The following is a 16,797-nucleotide window of genomic DNA, read 5'->3' as shown; positions in this document are numbered from 1 at the left end:
TATTAATTTTTCATTGCTAAGTACACATTCTCCTGATCTTCATCCCTTTTTTATCATTCAACTTTTTGTGTATAGACTACAAATTGGTTGTATTTTACTAAATGCAAAGCTTTTGAATTTACAGAATGACTGCCATCATTAAGTTTAAGTGCTAGGAAGGAACATGGGAGGGGATGTAGAACTCATGTAGAGTTATTAAAAAATGATGTGACTAGAACAGCAGCTGAAGAAAATTAATTTAATTGGTCTATTTTCAAAAGATTAGATGGGATTGAAGAAAGGGAAAAATAAAGAAAGTGGGGACATTGAGAGAGACACTGGTGGTGGCAGAGTTGGAAAGGAAAAAGAAAAAATTAAACAAACTGAACAGAAATTAAAATGACAAAACTACCTGAGGTCACCTACATACTGGATATAGGAACTAAACAGGTATTTAGGAAAAGGTCCTGTGGATTGTGTGGTAGTAGAAAGTGGGAAGACAGAGCCTCAGTTTTTCAAGGAAGACTTTGAAGAAGCTCAGGGACAAGGGAGAGAAGTAATGAAGAATAGATATAAAGCAGGTTATGGAGAAGGAAGTCACTAAAGACCAGATGGATGAACACAAGGGAAGGTTCACTGGTAAATGTAGTGAAGATGAAAACCAGACTGCAAGAAATCAGAGTATGTCATCACAGAATACATAGTATTTAGCAATACCAGGGACCAGGAACTGTTATATAATGATGTCACTAAAATATTCTCATTCTCGAATACATAGAAACTATACATAACAGCAAACCAGGGCTAACTGATAATCCTATACTGTAATGCTCAATTTAGTGTTGATGGTCTTATAAGATATAATATCTTCTTAAATAATATGACAGAAATAAAAGTTCTATCATAGATCTGCTTGGCAAATTCTCCTCTTACATGAAAGTGCAAATTCACTAAACTTATCACAGAGTTGATTTTGGCTCCTCAGGAAAGGGAATGCCAACAAATTATACAATCTTACCAAAGTCTAAAACATAAACTTTAAGATGTTAGACTTCAGATATTACTTTTCAAATTATGGTACACTGTGAATGACAAGGAAAAATTGCCATCATGGTTTTACATAATAGATTTATTTTTATAGGTGTGGCTGATGTTGGCAGCGCTAGAGTTCTGAACACTAATTCCTTGAAAGTTTTTGCTGAGTCTTTACCACTACATTCCAGTTTTTAATTTGTAGACTGAGGTGGCAGCTGAGTACACGTCTCTCATTTTTCATAAACTAAAGCTGACAAAACATTAATCAAAAGTACATTAAAATGAACAGCTTATTCAAATGAAAAGTTGGATTTCAGACCTTCAATATCTAAACTATTTGAGGAGATTAAAAAATGAAAGTAGACTGGAAGAACAATAGCATTAGAAAGCATGACTTTAAAACTGAGGATTATAATTCCGTAATTGACAGCAATCTGATAGAACTGGTGAAGATTAAAGAATTTTTTGAAAAAACACAGTCTTTCATTTCTCTGTGCCATGAAAATATTTTGTCTCCATTCCCTCATCTACATATACACACATGACATATTCTCTTCTGCCATGTGCATCTTTTCAACTGAGAAACCATATATCAAAAGTATTTGTAAAGTTCTTTTTAATACATCTATTTCTGTAAAGCAATTCACTGAATTGCTATTTCTTGGGAATGCAAGAGTAGCACACAGTTTAGGTTACAGATTTTCTAATAATGAAATAAACCTTATACTCTTTCTTCTTGTTGCATCCCTGCCAGAAGCTAATGAAAAAAAAAATCTGATTAAAGAAAACTGTGTAGCAGAATAAAAGTCAGAATGTTCTCCCAACTGTGTGAACTGCTTTGTCATGAGAAAATATTTTTTTCTTCCATGGAATAGAAAATATCTCCCCCTCATCCCCTGAGCAGCTATGAGAGACTGCGGTCTTAATTATCTCCTGAGAAAAGGAAAGAGGAAGCTTAGTTATAAGCACAGCATTAAGACATGGCAAGTTTAGTCTTCTTACCATATCCAACAATGACACAATTAATGAAAGGCAGAAAACTGGCTGAAGAACATAGTTAAGAAAGAAAATGCTTCTTCAGCCAAGCATTACAGGATCAGTTCCTTTTTTTTGACATGTAACTTGTTATGTACAGCCCAGGCTTTTTTTTTTTTTTTTTCCCCCAGTCATAAAAGGTTACTGTTAAGTTCCTGCTTACAGTACTCACGTTTCCTTACAGTTGATTGCAATTAGAAGGTTCGTGTATCAGCTGTGGTCAGAATGTAGTGAGAAAGATGGAATGGGAGAAAAGGGATCTATATGGAGAATCCCGTGATAAGGTTAGAACCAGATAAAAGTCAGTGCAAGATGCAGTTCCTCAGCACCACACATACATCCCCACAGTGTGCAGGGGAAGTACGATCTCACATCAGATGAGTCATCCTCATCTGTATCTCCCTACTAGTTCAATACAAGTTGGTGCCCAGGTGAAGAAAGCAGTTACCTAGATAACAAGCAATGCTGGAATATTAAGTTTTTGGAGGTTTGAGAGTTTCAGTTTGTTTTGTTGTTGTTGTTCTGGGGGGGTGGGGTGTGTTTTGGGGTAATTTTTTTTTTTTTGGTTGGTTGGTTGTTGGGGGGGGGGGGGGGTTAGCACAAAGTTGTTCTGATCTCATCCAAAGGAGTATATTCCAGAGGAAAAAGGAGCAGAGCTACACTACCTTATGTCCTTGTTATTCTTGGCTAACAGAGCCAGTTTTCAGTTTATTCAGATCAGCTCTGTGACTCATCTGTTTCTACCTCTTGCTGACATGGAGATAAAATACTGCTTAGAAACAGTGGAAAGACTTCTGGTCTAATAGACTTTGATTTTAGCAAATCTTTGAGTTGCATCCCAACTGGAAATTTACAGTAGCAGATAGGAAGTGTAAATAATAAAAGCATTCTTAAATCAACATTTTATAGATCATATATACAAGTTAGGGAGGACTTGTTAACATGGAGATATTAACAGAAGAGCCACTGTCCTTTGGATTAGCATTCTTATTAGCCTCTTTAGTCATATCTACATTTCTATTTTCAGTACACAGAGTATAAAACTCCCATTAACAGCTAAGGCTAAATTATAACAGATGCTCTACTACAGCCACAAAAAAACCACCAGGAGTTCTATGACTTAACTTTTAGTCTCATACACACAGTTTTCCTCCTCTAGTCTTGCTCTGTGAGTGTTTGTACAAAGTTAGTGTTGAAAGAGAAGGGAGGAGGTAAGTGATTGTTGTGTAGGCTCTCATGCCCAAGTCCACCCAGCCCCACTGCTGAACATCTTCCTCTGGTTGGATGTAACAGGCTTCTTGCTTAGGGTCTTACAGAGGCTCTGTAAAATGTTTTACAGCTTACATTCTTCTAAATTATAGTCAGTGAAGAGAACAAAGTCACCACCTGATTTCAGTTTACTAAGTCCAAACTGTCTGTTGCTTCAAGGTATATGAAGGTATACATCACTGCATAACTTGTTTTACTACTGGAGCTTAGCAAAATAATGAATTCCCTGTCAGATTTGTGCTGAGAGCAGACTTTCTTTCATGGGAAGACATGACATCTATCTAGGAATAAAACCACAGGAGTAGGTTGTTTTCCAAAACTGACTTTGAGAATATCCAAGTTTCAGTCTAAGTCATTTTCTGTAAATACCCTTCTTCCCAATGTGTCTGTAGTGGAATAAAATGGAGTGCCAAAGAAGTCAGTGGTATGGCAGACTTTATGCAAAAGGTGAAGTATTTTGGATGACTTGCAGCATGTTCACTGAAGGAAAAGGGAAGTCAGTATTATAATGCCACCTGGAGGAGAACAAAAGATTCTGATAAAAACAATAAACCTATGAGTCCTGAAAACATTGAAGGTGGAGACGGCGCAAATGACCACACATCAGTCTAGTTTGACTGGAAATTGATCATTATTGCCATTAACAAATGCATACAAATCTGCAATTTGTATGAAAAATGGGTTCTAACCTGTCTGGATTTGCTTATAAAAACAAAGCCACAATCAAAATGGGAGAGATTGGTTAGGATTCCAGACAGTCAATTATGTTCCAAAGAAACTTCTGGGGATTTAGAATAATCAGATTGCCTGTCTGGGTAGGATGTTCATTATGATTTGTGCTACACCCACTCTAACTTACTGCTGTTACTTCCTTAAGGAGGTGGAAGAAAGTAAGTAATTACTAACCAATAAAGTTTACAATGGCACAAAGCTTAGCATGACAGCTTGACCCATGAAAATCAGGTCTTTCCCTCAGCTCTGGTGGTGCCATGGTATCATTCTTCATGTCTAGACTGACTTCAGAGTTGAGACTTCAAAGCCATGGCAGTGCTTGAAAGGCAAGACTGTGCTGGAATCAGTGTTTCACTGTATCGGAAGTATAACTCAGCTCCACTAATTTATGGTATGCTGGCAGAGCACTGAAAACATTTTCGCAGAAAGAAAATGGATGAAAACTTCCTCCTACTACACCTTCCCTCACTCTTTTTCCTAAAGGTTCTTTCCAACACTGTGTTATGTCATGTAGCATCTTCCAGGAATCTCAAAAAAACGCAAAGCCTCTGACACCCAACAGGAACAGTAGAAACCACAATCCAAGCCCATTTCAAATACTTGCCTGACTACTGTCTGATTTACATGTCTCATTTTAACAGTGCAAAAATCATTACTAGCGGCATTTTTCCCACCGAAATAATAATTTGGGAGTCTTAATCAGTTTTACATTAATAAGTATAGGGATTATGCTCAAGAAGAACTATGAATATAATTCTTTTTCAGCCGGGACAGCTGAATCAGCTGAAAAATGACACAAAATGTAAAGCTGGTTTTGAAGAAAAATTAAAAAAAAAACCCCACAAATAGGAAAAGGATACTTTTTTAAGTATGAAAGTGTCATACATGTCGATGCACTGAAGAGAGTATGAGAGACTGTCGCCATATTAGCACTGTTGGTGATGCATGCACACTCTGCATCATTTTTTGTGCCCTTCCCCCATTCCCCATCACAAACTCAGATTGTGTCTGTATCTAATTCTTTGTCAATATAGAATTCTTTGACTTTTTTGAAAGATCCATCCAATGAATTTCATACAAGTTTAAAAATTCTTATAGTTGCAGTTTTAACTTAAAAGTACTCTGTTTGTAAAAGCTCACTTGGATTCAATGTGAGCTATGGGTAATTATTTAAAGTTCAATATGTCTTTTTTTTTTCTTTCTTTCTTCTCCAGAATCTGTCACTGTTTCTATATTTAGAAACTTTTTTTTTAAACCTGAAAGGACTGGAAAATGTGGATCCTATTTACTCATGACTTTGACATTCAACAGAGTAAAAATACAATGCAAATTTTCAGTTACTTGGTATTCAGGCTCTCCTTTCTAGTTTATTTAGTGAATTATTTTTGAGCAGAAAAACATTTTCAAGAGAATTCAAGAGTGATTACAAAAGGAGTCATCTTCAACTGCCTTATGTGGCTAACAGTGTGGATATTTTTCTTCCATATTAACCTCTATTAACAAAGCCTTTGGCACAGAGACAGAAAATCTCTATTCCACATTATATTAACATCTAAAACAGTGGTTGATGTTCATTAGGAAAGTTTTAAATACAAATCTTACTTTAAATGGAGTTAAGTTCCTCATACACATAATCTGCAACTTGTAGCAATATAACTGAACATCTTTGTCTTAGAGCACACAATCTCTCAGTGACTTTTCAAGTTGTGTACTTAAACATTTCTTGGCCATTTGGAAGAGTTTTATGGGCTTTCACTAAGAGACTCCTAGTACTCTAAGACAGAGTTGTAACTGAAACCCAGACTCCCTGTTCCCTCAAGACTTTCAGAAAATGTCACCCCAGACCTATTTGGACCCTGTAAGAGAATAATGGGAAAATAAAAATAATGATTTCCTGTGACAATTGCTGAGAAATTTATCCAAGTAATTTCATGACATCAAGAGAAAATGTGGTACATGAGAAAAACATTATTTTACTGGGTAAACAAGGTCAGTCTCTGTTAAATTACTTAATTCTAAGTGAGGCAAGTGGGGAAGACCAAGTTCAGGACTCGGGTTTTTTTATGTGTTCACACTCTGCAGCTACTCTGTGGCTGATGAAGCAGTAGTGACTCTGACACTATTGACTTTTTTGTCACAGAGAAGGCAAGAACTTGCATTCTGAGAAGAAGTGGCAATTGAAATACACACACAGATTCCAAAAGAATGCCAAACCCACTCAGACTTAATCTCTATCCACAAACATCTTTTGATTTTATTTTTTTTATTTGTGGAGAGGTGTGATCTGAGCACACAGCTCTGCTGGGTAGTGTTGAGTTCTTTTCACAACTGGCCTATTAGGTCCCTATGTGTTTTTGGGTAGGTCACTTAACCTCATATCTCTTTGTGTTTAAAATAGAGCTATGAATACTTGACTCAGAGAGGTACTACTGAAACCAAAAACTTAAAAAGGACTACATACTATGCTGTCATTTTCAGACTTTCCACTCCTTTTGTGATTATTTTTGGCAACAATTATTCGATCAGTTATCCAGGTGGTTTTAGAAGCAACTAAAGAGAAGCTGTAACCCTGTAAAATTATGAACTCAATTCTTCCTGTCTGCATTTGAAACAAACAGTTAGTCTGCCTCTGAGGAAAGGAGAGTTTTCTAATTGTACATTATACTATCTCAATGAATGGGGAGTTGGTTTGAAACATAGGATACTTACGCTTTCTTTCCACAGATGGCTCCCTGGTACCAGTTTCTGCAGGTGCTGAAGTATTTCTTTTTTGTTCCCATAACTTGCTGAAGGGCACAGACATTTGGACTGTGGGTAAGAGTGAGAAACATTTTTAAAAGAAGTTTCTGTACATGTTTGGAAAAGTTTTCTACAAAATAGCAGCAAATACATTTTCTGTTGAGCAAGAGTAAGAAATGAACATCTGGCTTCAGTTCCCAGGGCAGGTGTGTTTTCAAGCAACCACAACGCAAGCTCCTGGGACTGCCCAGCTGGGTTCCATGGCAAGCCCACCCTCCCAGCAGGGACAGAAGATTCCCCTCCATTCTGGTTTGACCTTCTGTCTCTGATGGGCAGCAATTGCCAGCTGTGCCGCCTCAAGTCTCAATACGCCTAACATTTCTCCCTTCCCCCTGCAAAGTGAATTAATTACCAGCCACCAGGGACCAAGCTGTGAATACCATCAGGCTCTTTTCATTAAAGTTTTTGTCTTGTACACATCTGTGCAGCTGAAGGTCATGGGGAGATGGGGAAGAAAAGTGCCTTGTTCCTTATGTAGAAGGAAACCCTGTCCTCTGTAAATCAATCAGCTATTTTGATTACCAGCCTTTCAGAGTACCGCAGGCACCTAAGTAAACATTCTGGGAATTACTGGGGACCAAAGGGTAAATTGGCATGTAAATAAAAGGAGTCACAGATTTCAAACGAGGAATACTTTTTCCTTAGCATGGTAGTGTACAGAAAAAGAATTTCTTGAGGGCAAATTCCATAGAGCAAAAGTGTTTTGTCACTATTTTTAATACTTATATAATTAAAAAATTAATGAGCTCAAAGTTTAGAACATATATTTTACAAGAGTGGGAAGTCAGTGAACTTTTTTATTTAAAAAGCTCAGGGAGTGTGTGTGTATGTGTATAGCAGGCAGAGGGAATTCAACAAAGGAAGATAGGATGGTAAAAAATTCTTATTCACAGAAAGTTTTTTACTTAAGAAGACTGAAGGGAAATATGTTTAGACACATGTGTCTCGCTGACACCAACTGTTCAAATTATTTCCATGTCTCTGAGCAGCCTGGCTTGTAAGCATTGTCTTTTGGGTACCCTGCCGAGCAGCTTGCTGCATTGCTCCAGTGGGAACAGAACTTTTACAAAGGGCTCCCAGTATATAATCCCATGTTAGAAAACATTTAAATGGAGTTCATGATTTTCATTAGGGTGGAATAAAGAGAGCAAATGCTGTGGAATAGGTGTCAACTCTATTCAAACATTTGAAAACATATATTAAACATATCTGATGTCCAACTAAATTAATTGTGAACTGTAATTAACTTCAGTGATTCTAAACCACATTCATTTTATTCATTGAGCAGGGTGATTTTAGATCCACATTTTATGAAGTTTAACAGTATTCTGTCTCCTTTTGAAACACCCCAGAAAGCTTTTTGTTTAGGAACAATTCTCGTAAAATTAATTGAGAAAGTTCTACTTGAATGATAGGAAGAATTTATAGTGAAAAATCATATTTAATATAATGTCAGAAGAAAGAGGAGAATAAAAATTAACAAGTACCCTTTTAAAATAGAAATAAAGCCCAGTTACTTACCCTTGGTCGCGTGCCCTTATTCGACTATGAGTTAAAATCTTGTCATAGTGAGCAGAAGCAGCCGCTTGTTCAAAAGCAGACAACAAAAAAATGGAAAAGGTGACTAAGAAAAAGATCTTCATCTTTAGTCCTCTGTTGCTTCTGGCAAGTCTAGAAGAGAGAACTGGCAAAGGGTCTGGAGAGCTGACAATTTATATACATGCTGGAAGGTGGTGGGAGGGAACCACAGGATCAACCTGAAACTTCGTACCACCCTCCTTAGAACAGCAGCTTTTGCTGCCAGCTTCAGTAACCTAAATTAGTACCATACATTAACCATATAAACCATTTTTTTTAAATCCCCAATTGACTAATTTCTTCCTTATTACAGAAGGCTTAGCATTTTATTCTGCTGACACAACAGCAGAGAAAGTTTGAGAAGTTTAGACGTTGACTTATGATTTGGTATTTATAGCACTGAAGCATCCAAAGGTCATGATCATTGCGTGTGGTTTTGTTCAAACCCAGAGGAAGACGTTGTCTGTTCCCATAAGAACTGCACTGCTTTCCTTTGTTTTCCATGTCCTCACGGTTATCAGCTATGAGCTTTTTATCTAGTGAAGTTGATGAAAGTTCCAAACAATACTGTTGTCAGTAATGTGGAATAGCATTTTTGTCTTGAGGAAAAAAAGCTGCATTGATACACATTCTGATTATGAAGTAGTTACACAATCAAATGCAGTATTAGCTTAAATATTCATTTTAATTCTAATAATAATACTTTTATTCAGAGCTTTATGTAATCATATAAAAATCACTGAGTATCTGAAAATTTGAATATATACCTTTTTATACTTATTAGTGAGTCCTTGGGAGCCTCTTGTGAAGTAAATGTAAAATGTAATTTTGAGCTGTAAATGACAGAACTGAGGCAGAACAGTGAAGTGACAGGCTCAAGCCTCTGCTGAAGTGACAGTCTTAAGGCTCCAGGGACAGCTGGTGTTTGGACTGCAATCCGGCACTTTGCAATTTTCATGTCAAGGAAAAAATTCTGCTATTTATATAGAAGTGTTTGCATGTGAATACAATTTCAAGGTATAGTCTATAGATCATTTCAAATCTTATGAGGGTAAGGTCAGTTCTTATGACAGTACTTTCCTGTAGTTTCTTTCTCCAAACTGGAGCAAGTAGTGAGATGAATAACTGGAAATGGATGCAGTATTGGACTGACATACCTGAGACCAATCTCTCATTATAGAACAGAGACAAATGGGGCAAAGAGCAGTGAGCAGAAACAATGACTACTTCCTATATATCATTATAGGTAAAGGTTATAACTAGGCATGGGTATATAGACATTTGATGATTAAGATCATGCCTTACATAACCATAGCACTTAAAGGTTTCTAAGGTTAAGAGCAAGGTCATTTGGTTAAATGGTAGGGGGACTTTATTTCTACTGTGACCTGTTCTCATCCTACCTGCAAATGACTCGAGATGGCTCATGGAGGTATCAGAATCTCTAGACTCGCTGTGCATGAACTCAGTAAAACTTCACGCCTGAAACCATCACTGTCTGATCAGCTGATGGAGGTGACAGGTCAACTCTGTGATGCAATATTACAAGTTTGAAGAGAATGTCACTGCTGTGCTCCTTCTATTCCTCTCAGAGCTTTTTATCTCTTTCTGGTCTTTGCAGAAGAAATACAGTGAGAAATATCACCTCTTAGATGTCTAGCTACGACATTTCAAGTTGCTAATTGACCTCAGTTGATTACCCTTTGCAGTTCTCATTCTACAGATGAAAAAATTAGAAGATACTCTATTAAAGTAACTTGACAAACTTCTGAAATTCCCGGAAATGTCCCAGTAATCTGTCTTCTCAGGAGTGCCTGCCTCCTGAGTCTCTCAGCTCTCAGCATAGCTCATGCTCCTCTCTTCCACACTTAACATGCAGCATCAAAAAATGAGTAGACACTAATGCTTCCGCATGCACTGAACTCCTGTTGTTTACAGAGCTATCCACCAAGGACCAATATGAACAGGGCAAGCATTTTTATTTCCAGATTTTTCCAGCTTTCTCTTTAGTGACTCAGTCTTAAATTGCACAGAGCCCCATTTGTTAATGTGAGTGCCCACGTAGAGTAGACTATAATTCTTAAACTGGTAATTCTTATTAATAACAGCTTACCCTTCACTGTTTCCACTTGTCTTTGATTCTGATAGGTGCTGGACATAATGGGAAGAAATAGTGATTCTACAACCATTCATCTTCCCACTTCCATACATTAATGTTAGGACTCTTCCCTTTCAACTTCAGAGGTATAGAAGAAAAGGTCTGAAGGATTGTTATATGTCAAACATATAATAGAAGTACAGAAAATTGTGATGAAGAAATATGAAAATATGAAGTCATATTAATTAACCAAATTAAAGGATAATCAACATTAAACCTCATATGGAAATTGCAAAAACTTGTAATTTGAAAACTTCTGGTAAAAAAACCCAAACAACAAAATGACGGAAAGCATCAAGAAGAAAAAACAGTCCAACTACATGAACCCTATTCCTCATTTATTTTTATATTAGCCCAAATATAAAAACAAATAATGAAGCCATGTATGTGAATTATTATTGTAGTAATAGGACTTTTCATTATTCACATCAGAAGACGCATATCCAAAGAAATACCTGGAACATGTATAGAACAAGTGCTGATTTTCAACTTCCACGAAATGTAAATAGTGTCAAGAAGAAAAGTCTAAGGTATCTGCTGTTCTGAATTGTTTCTTGTATTTCTCTAGAGACCTCTAGTGGAGAGAACGCTGTAAAAGTAATTTTCTCAAAGCTGCATGAGTGTTTACACTAGTAACCACATTAGTGTTTACACTAAGGATTTATCATATGATAAAGCATTTTTATTATTATTATTCCTAAAGAGGATTATTTTCATTATATGATGCAAGAATCCTTGCATTCAAATATTTAGGGGTTTGAATAAGTGCCTTTATATCAGATTGAAGTTATAGAAACATCTATCTATTCGTCACTTGTGGCTAATTCCGATGATGTGCAGAAATTTAACAAATAAGAATGGAAGGAAATGAAAGGCTTTCGAACATTCCCTTTCTTGTTAAAACATGTAGAAGTTTCAGATCATTTGCAAAGCATGTCACGTTATATATATTCTGCTTCATTATTTTGTAACTACTTTATGTGTTTACTTTTTGTTTTGTGAGTGTGCATGCTCAGTGGAAAGAGCAAATGGGCAAAAACTTTTTGAGATTAAAAGAGAGGCTCCCTCTATCTTGCAGTTTTTGCTTCAATCCTTACGTTTCCTCGGAAACTTTGATTCAGCAAATTTGGGGTTTTTGTCATTAACTTCACTTAGATCAGCAATTTGCATCTGGAGTAACATTCAGTGTGTCTTCCTAATAAGTTGTTTGTTTTCAGCAATGCCATTGATACGTACTAGAAGAACCCAAGCAACCCTTTGTCCTTTTGGAAAAACTAAGAGGCTGACTGTAACAGGTGTATAAGAAATTTATTGTTGGTAAGTGCAAGGTCATACATCTTAGAAGTAAAGGGTTTAGTTGTAGAAGAGTTCTGAGCTAGTCACAGCTGGGGTGCGTGGCTTCTCTGCCTATCTGTCTTACAAGAGTGTTGTAAGGGAGCTGCAGTCAGGGAAAAAAAATTAACACCTGGTGGTTTACTGCAGCATCACTTAGTAACCTCTTCAAATAAAGAGTGAAAAAGCCATGTAAAAATTCCTCTGTTTCCTTGAGAGTAAGTAACAGAGAACCACTGGGGATAAAGATCTAAAGTTTAATCAGTTTAATTCCATAAGAATTTGTACCTTCTGGAGATTTAGATCAATTAAAAAAATGGCACAGTAAGCCCGGCCACCAACACAAATTACCAAGGGAAGGGAGTTCCCCTGATGTAGTGAAGGACTCAAAAATGCTTAGACCAGATGCAGCCTGGTTTCCACACAAACTCATATAGTATGTGGGGGTTTTGAATATCAGATAGAGGGAAGAGGGCTTACATGGATACACAGAAACTCTTAGCTATACAGTAAATACTAATACTAATAATGGAAAATTTGTAAGGGAACAAAATCAAGCTTGGTTTGACTGAAGGCAAAATCCAAAATAGAATCATAGAATCATGGAATGGTTTGGGTTGGAAAGGAATTTAAAGATCATCTAGTTCCAACCCCCCTGCTGCGGGCACGGACACCCTCCAGTAGACCACATTGCCCAAAGCCTCATCCAACCTGGTCTTCAACACTTCCAGGGAGGGGGAATCCACAGCCTCTCTGGGCAACCTGTTCCAGTGCCTCACCACCCTCACAGTGAAGAATTCCTTTCTAACATCTCATCTAAATCGACCCTCCTTCAGCTTGAACCCATTACCCCTTGTCCTGTCACTACACTCCCTCATAAACAGTCCCTCACCATCTTTCCTGTAGGCCCCTTCAGGTACTGGTAAGCCGCAATTAGATCTCCCTGGAGCCTTCTCCTCTCCAGGCTGAACAATCCCAACTCTCTCAGCCTGTCCTAACAGGAGAGGTGCTCCAGCCCTCTGATCAGCTTCGTGGCCCTCCTCTGGACTCACTCCAACAGCTCCATGTCTCTCCTGTACTGGGGCCCCCAGAGCTGGATGCAGTACTCCAGGTGGGGTCTCACAAGAGTGGAGTAGAGGGGCAGGATCACCTCCCTTGACCTGCTGGTCACACTTCTTGTGATGCAGCCCAGGACACGGTTGGCTTTCTGGGCTGCAAGCGCACACTGCCGGCTCATGTGGAGCCTCTCATCAATCAACACCCCCAAGTCCTTCTCCTCAGGGCTGCTTTCAATCCACTCCTCACCCAGCCTATAGTCGTGCTTGGGATTGTGCTGACCCATGTGCAGGACCTTGCATTTGACCTTGTTGAACTTCATGCATTTCGCACGGGCCCACCTCTCCAGCCTGCCAAGGTGCTTCTGGATGGCATCCCTTCTCTCCAGCGCGTTGACCACACCACACAGCTTAGTGCTGTTGGCAAACTTGCTGAGGGTGCACTTGATCCCACTGTCCATGTCGCTGACAAAGATCTTGAACAGTGCCCGTCCCAGTACTGACCCCTGAGGAACACCACTCGTCACCGTTCTCCACTTGGACATTGAGCCGTTGACCACAACTCTTTGAGTGTGACCATCCAGACAATTCCTTACCTGCCTAGTGGTCCATCCATCGAATCCATGTCTCTCCAATTTAGCTGCAAGGATGTTGTGCGGGACAGCGTCAAATGCCTTGCACAAGTCCAGGTAGATGACGTCAGTTGCCCTTCCCTTATCCACTGATGCTGTAACCCCATCATAGAAGGCCACCAAGTTTGTCAGGCATGATTGCCCCTAGTGAAGCCCTGTTGGCTGTCACCAATCACCTCATCTTCCATGTGCTTGAGCATGTTGTGTTTCTAAGGGGATGGATTATCCCCAAAACATTCACTGCAGGATTTCTGATGTAACTGCCTGGAAAAGGTTTGCTGCTCTCAGCTATCTCTTTCCTTTGCTAACCTATTTTAGTCAAGATGAATCCATATACAACTATCACCACAAATGAGAAATGGAAATAAACCTCAAGGAAGTAACTAGGAAAGACCTGATGGTGGGTCCTGTGAAGATGATCATGACTGCATTGGTTCATAGTCATAGTCACTCCTGTTGGGAAATTAAAATAAAATAGTCAAAGAAGGCTCATTATTTTTTCCTCCGTTATCACCAGTATTTAGATACTAATAAACCTTCTTAAGTTACAGGCTTATTTTATTTCACATCAGGTTTTTACTTTAAGGTATCCTAACTTACTTCTGAAACATCATGACCCTGCTCAACTGATAATTTTTGATGTGATCGCTTTTCAAAACAGAGTTTACATCACCTAAATTTAGCCATCTCAAAGTCAAAGTGAGTCATCTAGGCTCCTTTTTTATCCCAGATGGGGAGAGGACAAGTCAGATTTTAGGTGTGGATGATATGTGTTCTGCATCTCTCTCCTTTAACAGCAGAGCAGATGAGGTGACTATGTTGAAGTAGATGCCTAATGTTGAGACAGCCCAATCTCACGTGAGAAGAATCCCACCCTTCGCATCTTTTCCTGGGTGGTTTGTTTTTCAGGGAATAGACACTTAGAAATACATTATGTTGAATAAGATTACTTTACAGTACCATATGTTTCCTGGGGATCAGCTGGGTTAATAGCTTTTTCTTCTGTTATTTCCCAATCTAATGACTATCCCCTCAGGGCCTGTTGCTGGTATTCTGCCTAAATTTTCACTTTTATTAAGGTCATCCTATTAAGCATAGCTACACCACACCTGCAGGAGCTAATTAATTTTCCTCCTACTGTTGGGTTTATTTATTCAAATGCTTTTACACTCTTTTCATAAATCTCATTAGGTTTCTCATTGCCAAGCTATACAGTTTGAATCTTCTAATTTTTCCCCATTACCCAATTCTTCCAATCATTATGTTGCTCTTCTCTGAACTTAGCCTCCCTTGTTAAAAATCTTTCAGCCAACAAGATATACAAAAGTGAAAACAAATCTCAACATGATTGCTTTATGGTTCAAAAGAAGCCAGTACTAATTATGGACTCATTTTGCTCTGGTCATTTACTGCAGGACTTAGACAAAGGACTCTGCTCCTACATATCAATTACTTTTGGATTAAGATTTAAATTTCATTTGGCACACCTCTGCAAATGATTTTTCCCCTCATATTACCACTATTTTTCACTAACTAAGCTTATTCTATGTATTACTCTGTCTTCACAAGCTTAATAAACATATTAAGTAAGGTACTGAGCAAAGTAATTTTGTATTACTCTTCCTCATGACATCCCCCGATGACTGCGTGACATAGCATGTATACGTATATGGGAATAAAAATCACAGACAGGATTGCTAGATGGAGAAACACCAAGACAGCTCTAAGCCATCTGAATTTGGGAGAAAAGGAAGGGAGAAAGGAAGACTCAAAGTTGTTATTACTAAGACTTGGAGATACCAATCAATACTTTGGCTTCTGCAATATGTATGGAAACACCCATCCTTGGATATCCTTGGAAGCTATGGGTGTCTAATTTTTAGGCAAGTCAACAGAAGCTGTGAAATCAATCTCATCTCTTAGATAGTGTTATTTTATAGTCATATTTTGATGGAAGAAGAGATATTGCTAAATTTTATAATATCATGGTACATATTACAGGTTTTGTTCATTATGAAATTATTTGATAAAGTTTATACATAACGATTAAATTTAAAACGTAATGTTCCTAGACATGACTCTAAACTAAGGCTTATAGTATATAATATGCTATTTTTTTTTTTTTTTCCTTTAGGAAACAATTATTAATGTTATTTAGAAACCCAGGGAAGGATTATTTCTAATACGTACCTCACAAGATTTTGTGGTATGGACTGAGCCTTCTTATGTAGTTTCGAAAAATCTACAGTCCTAAACATCAAAATATTCTGCATTCTGTTTGTCAAAGTGACACTAGAGATCTTAACATATGAATTGTTATTTGCTGACAAAGTTATGTGCACATGACAATCTTTTATAAAAAATGGCAGTTTAGCATGAGTTATATGGTCTTCTTCCTCAATCCTGATCTGCATATTCAGCTCAGTGTCCCTGAAAAATAAAATAAGCATTAGGCAAACTACTCAGGTAATGGGAATGTTGATTCCACATCCAACAGCAGGTGATGCTCTTGCCATAGGCAAAGTTTTTCTTCTTCAGAGAATGAGCACATCATCTGATAATGCAGCTTGTGATAAGATCCACAATATTCCCAAGTTCTTGTGCTTATACAGCACATGGTAAGCGTCAGTGCAACACTGAGGTAAGAGCCGAGTGAACTAATCAATAGGAGTTAATAAACAATTCAGGCAGCAGTGGTCCCGAGGAAGCAGCAAAAGCCTACATCAAGGGTGCCTGTGCTGTCTCCCACTAATACTTCAAGGTTGCCCTGGTATTAGACAGTGTGATAGTGAACTACACTGTGTCCTCAATCTCTATTCTTTACTGCTTAAAGGAAAAAAACACAGAAACAAAAAAATTCCTACAAGTCAGCCAGTACCATCCAGTTTTTTAGTTAGTTAATACATCTCTCTGCAAATATTTTTTTTTTTTTTGTTGAGGTTGAAATGAAATGAAATTGCCAGTAATATGCATTCTAAATGGCCCAATTAAATGCTTATTTACTCTGATGGAAAGCTTTTACGGATTTCAAAGGTCATTTAATCCACTTCAGTGCAGGTAAAAGTTACCATACTTCTAGCTAACAAAAAGGCCATTTGTTGTAGTGTCTGCATTGTCAGGAACACTAAGGAGGGGTCACCAGAATATATATTACAAAAATGTTAGCTATTTCATCTGCTTTGAATTTCATGAT

General features: G+C 37.9%; 1 protein-coding gene across 18 annotated transcripts in view; it reads right to left on the bottom strand.

Annotated features, from left to right (window-relative positions):
- POSTN (periostin) overlaps window positions 1–8,789 on the bottom strand; it is a 36,154-nt gene extending 27,365 nt beyond the window's left edge. For 4 of the 18 annotated variants that reach the window (XM_054842143.1, XM_054842168.1, XM_054842176.1 and 1 more), the window contains exons 1-2: window positions 8,371–8,661; window positions 6,760–6,858 (exon numbers count right to left, since the gene is read on the bottom strand). In XM_054842143.1, coding sequence (XP_054698118.1) covers window positions 6,760–6,858; window positions 8,371–8,492 — 221 coding nt within the window. In that variant the 5' untranslated portion in view covers window positions 8,493–8,661. Of the gene's footprint in view, window positions 1–6,759; window positions 6,859–8,370 lie in introns of all 18 variants that reach the window. The other 14 variants (XM_054842159.1, XM_054842216.1, XM_054842183.1 and 11 more) reach the window with 9 other exon arrangements.
- Window positions 8,790–16,797: the final 8,008 nt, after the last annotated feature.

This window comes from Grus americana, chromosome 1, assembly GCF_028858705.1.
Source record: "Grus americana isolate bGruAme1 chromosome 1, bGruAme1.mat, whole genome shotgun sequence".
NCBI classification, from domain to species: Eukaryota; Metazoa; Chordata; class Aves; order Gruiformes; family Gruidae; genus Grus; species Grus americana.
This window is presented reverse-complemented; position numbering and strand designations above follow the sequence as displayed.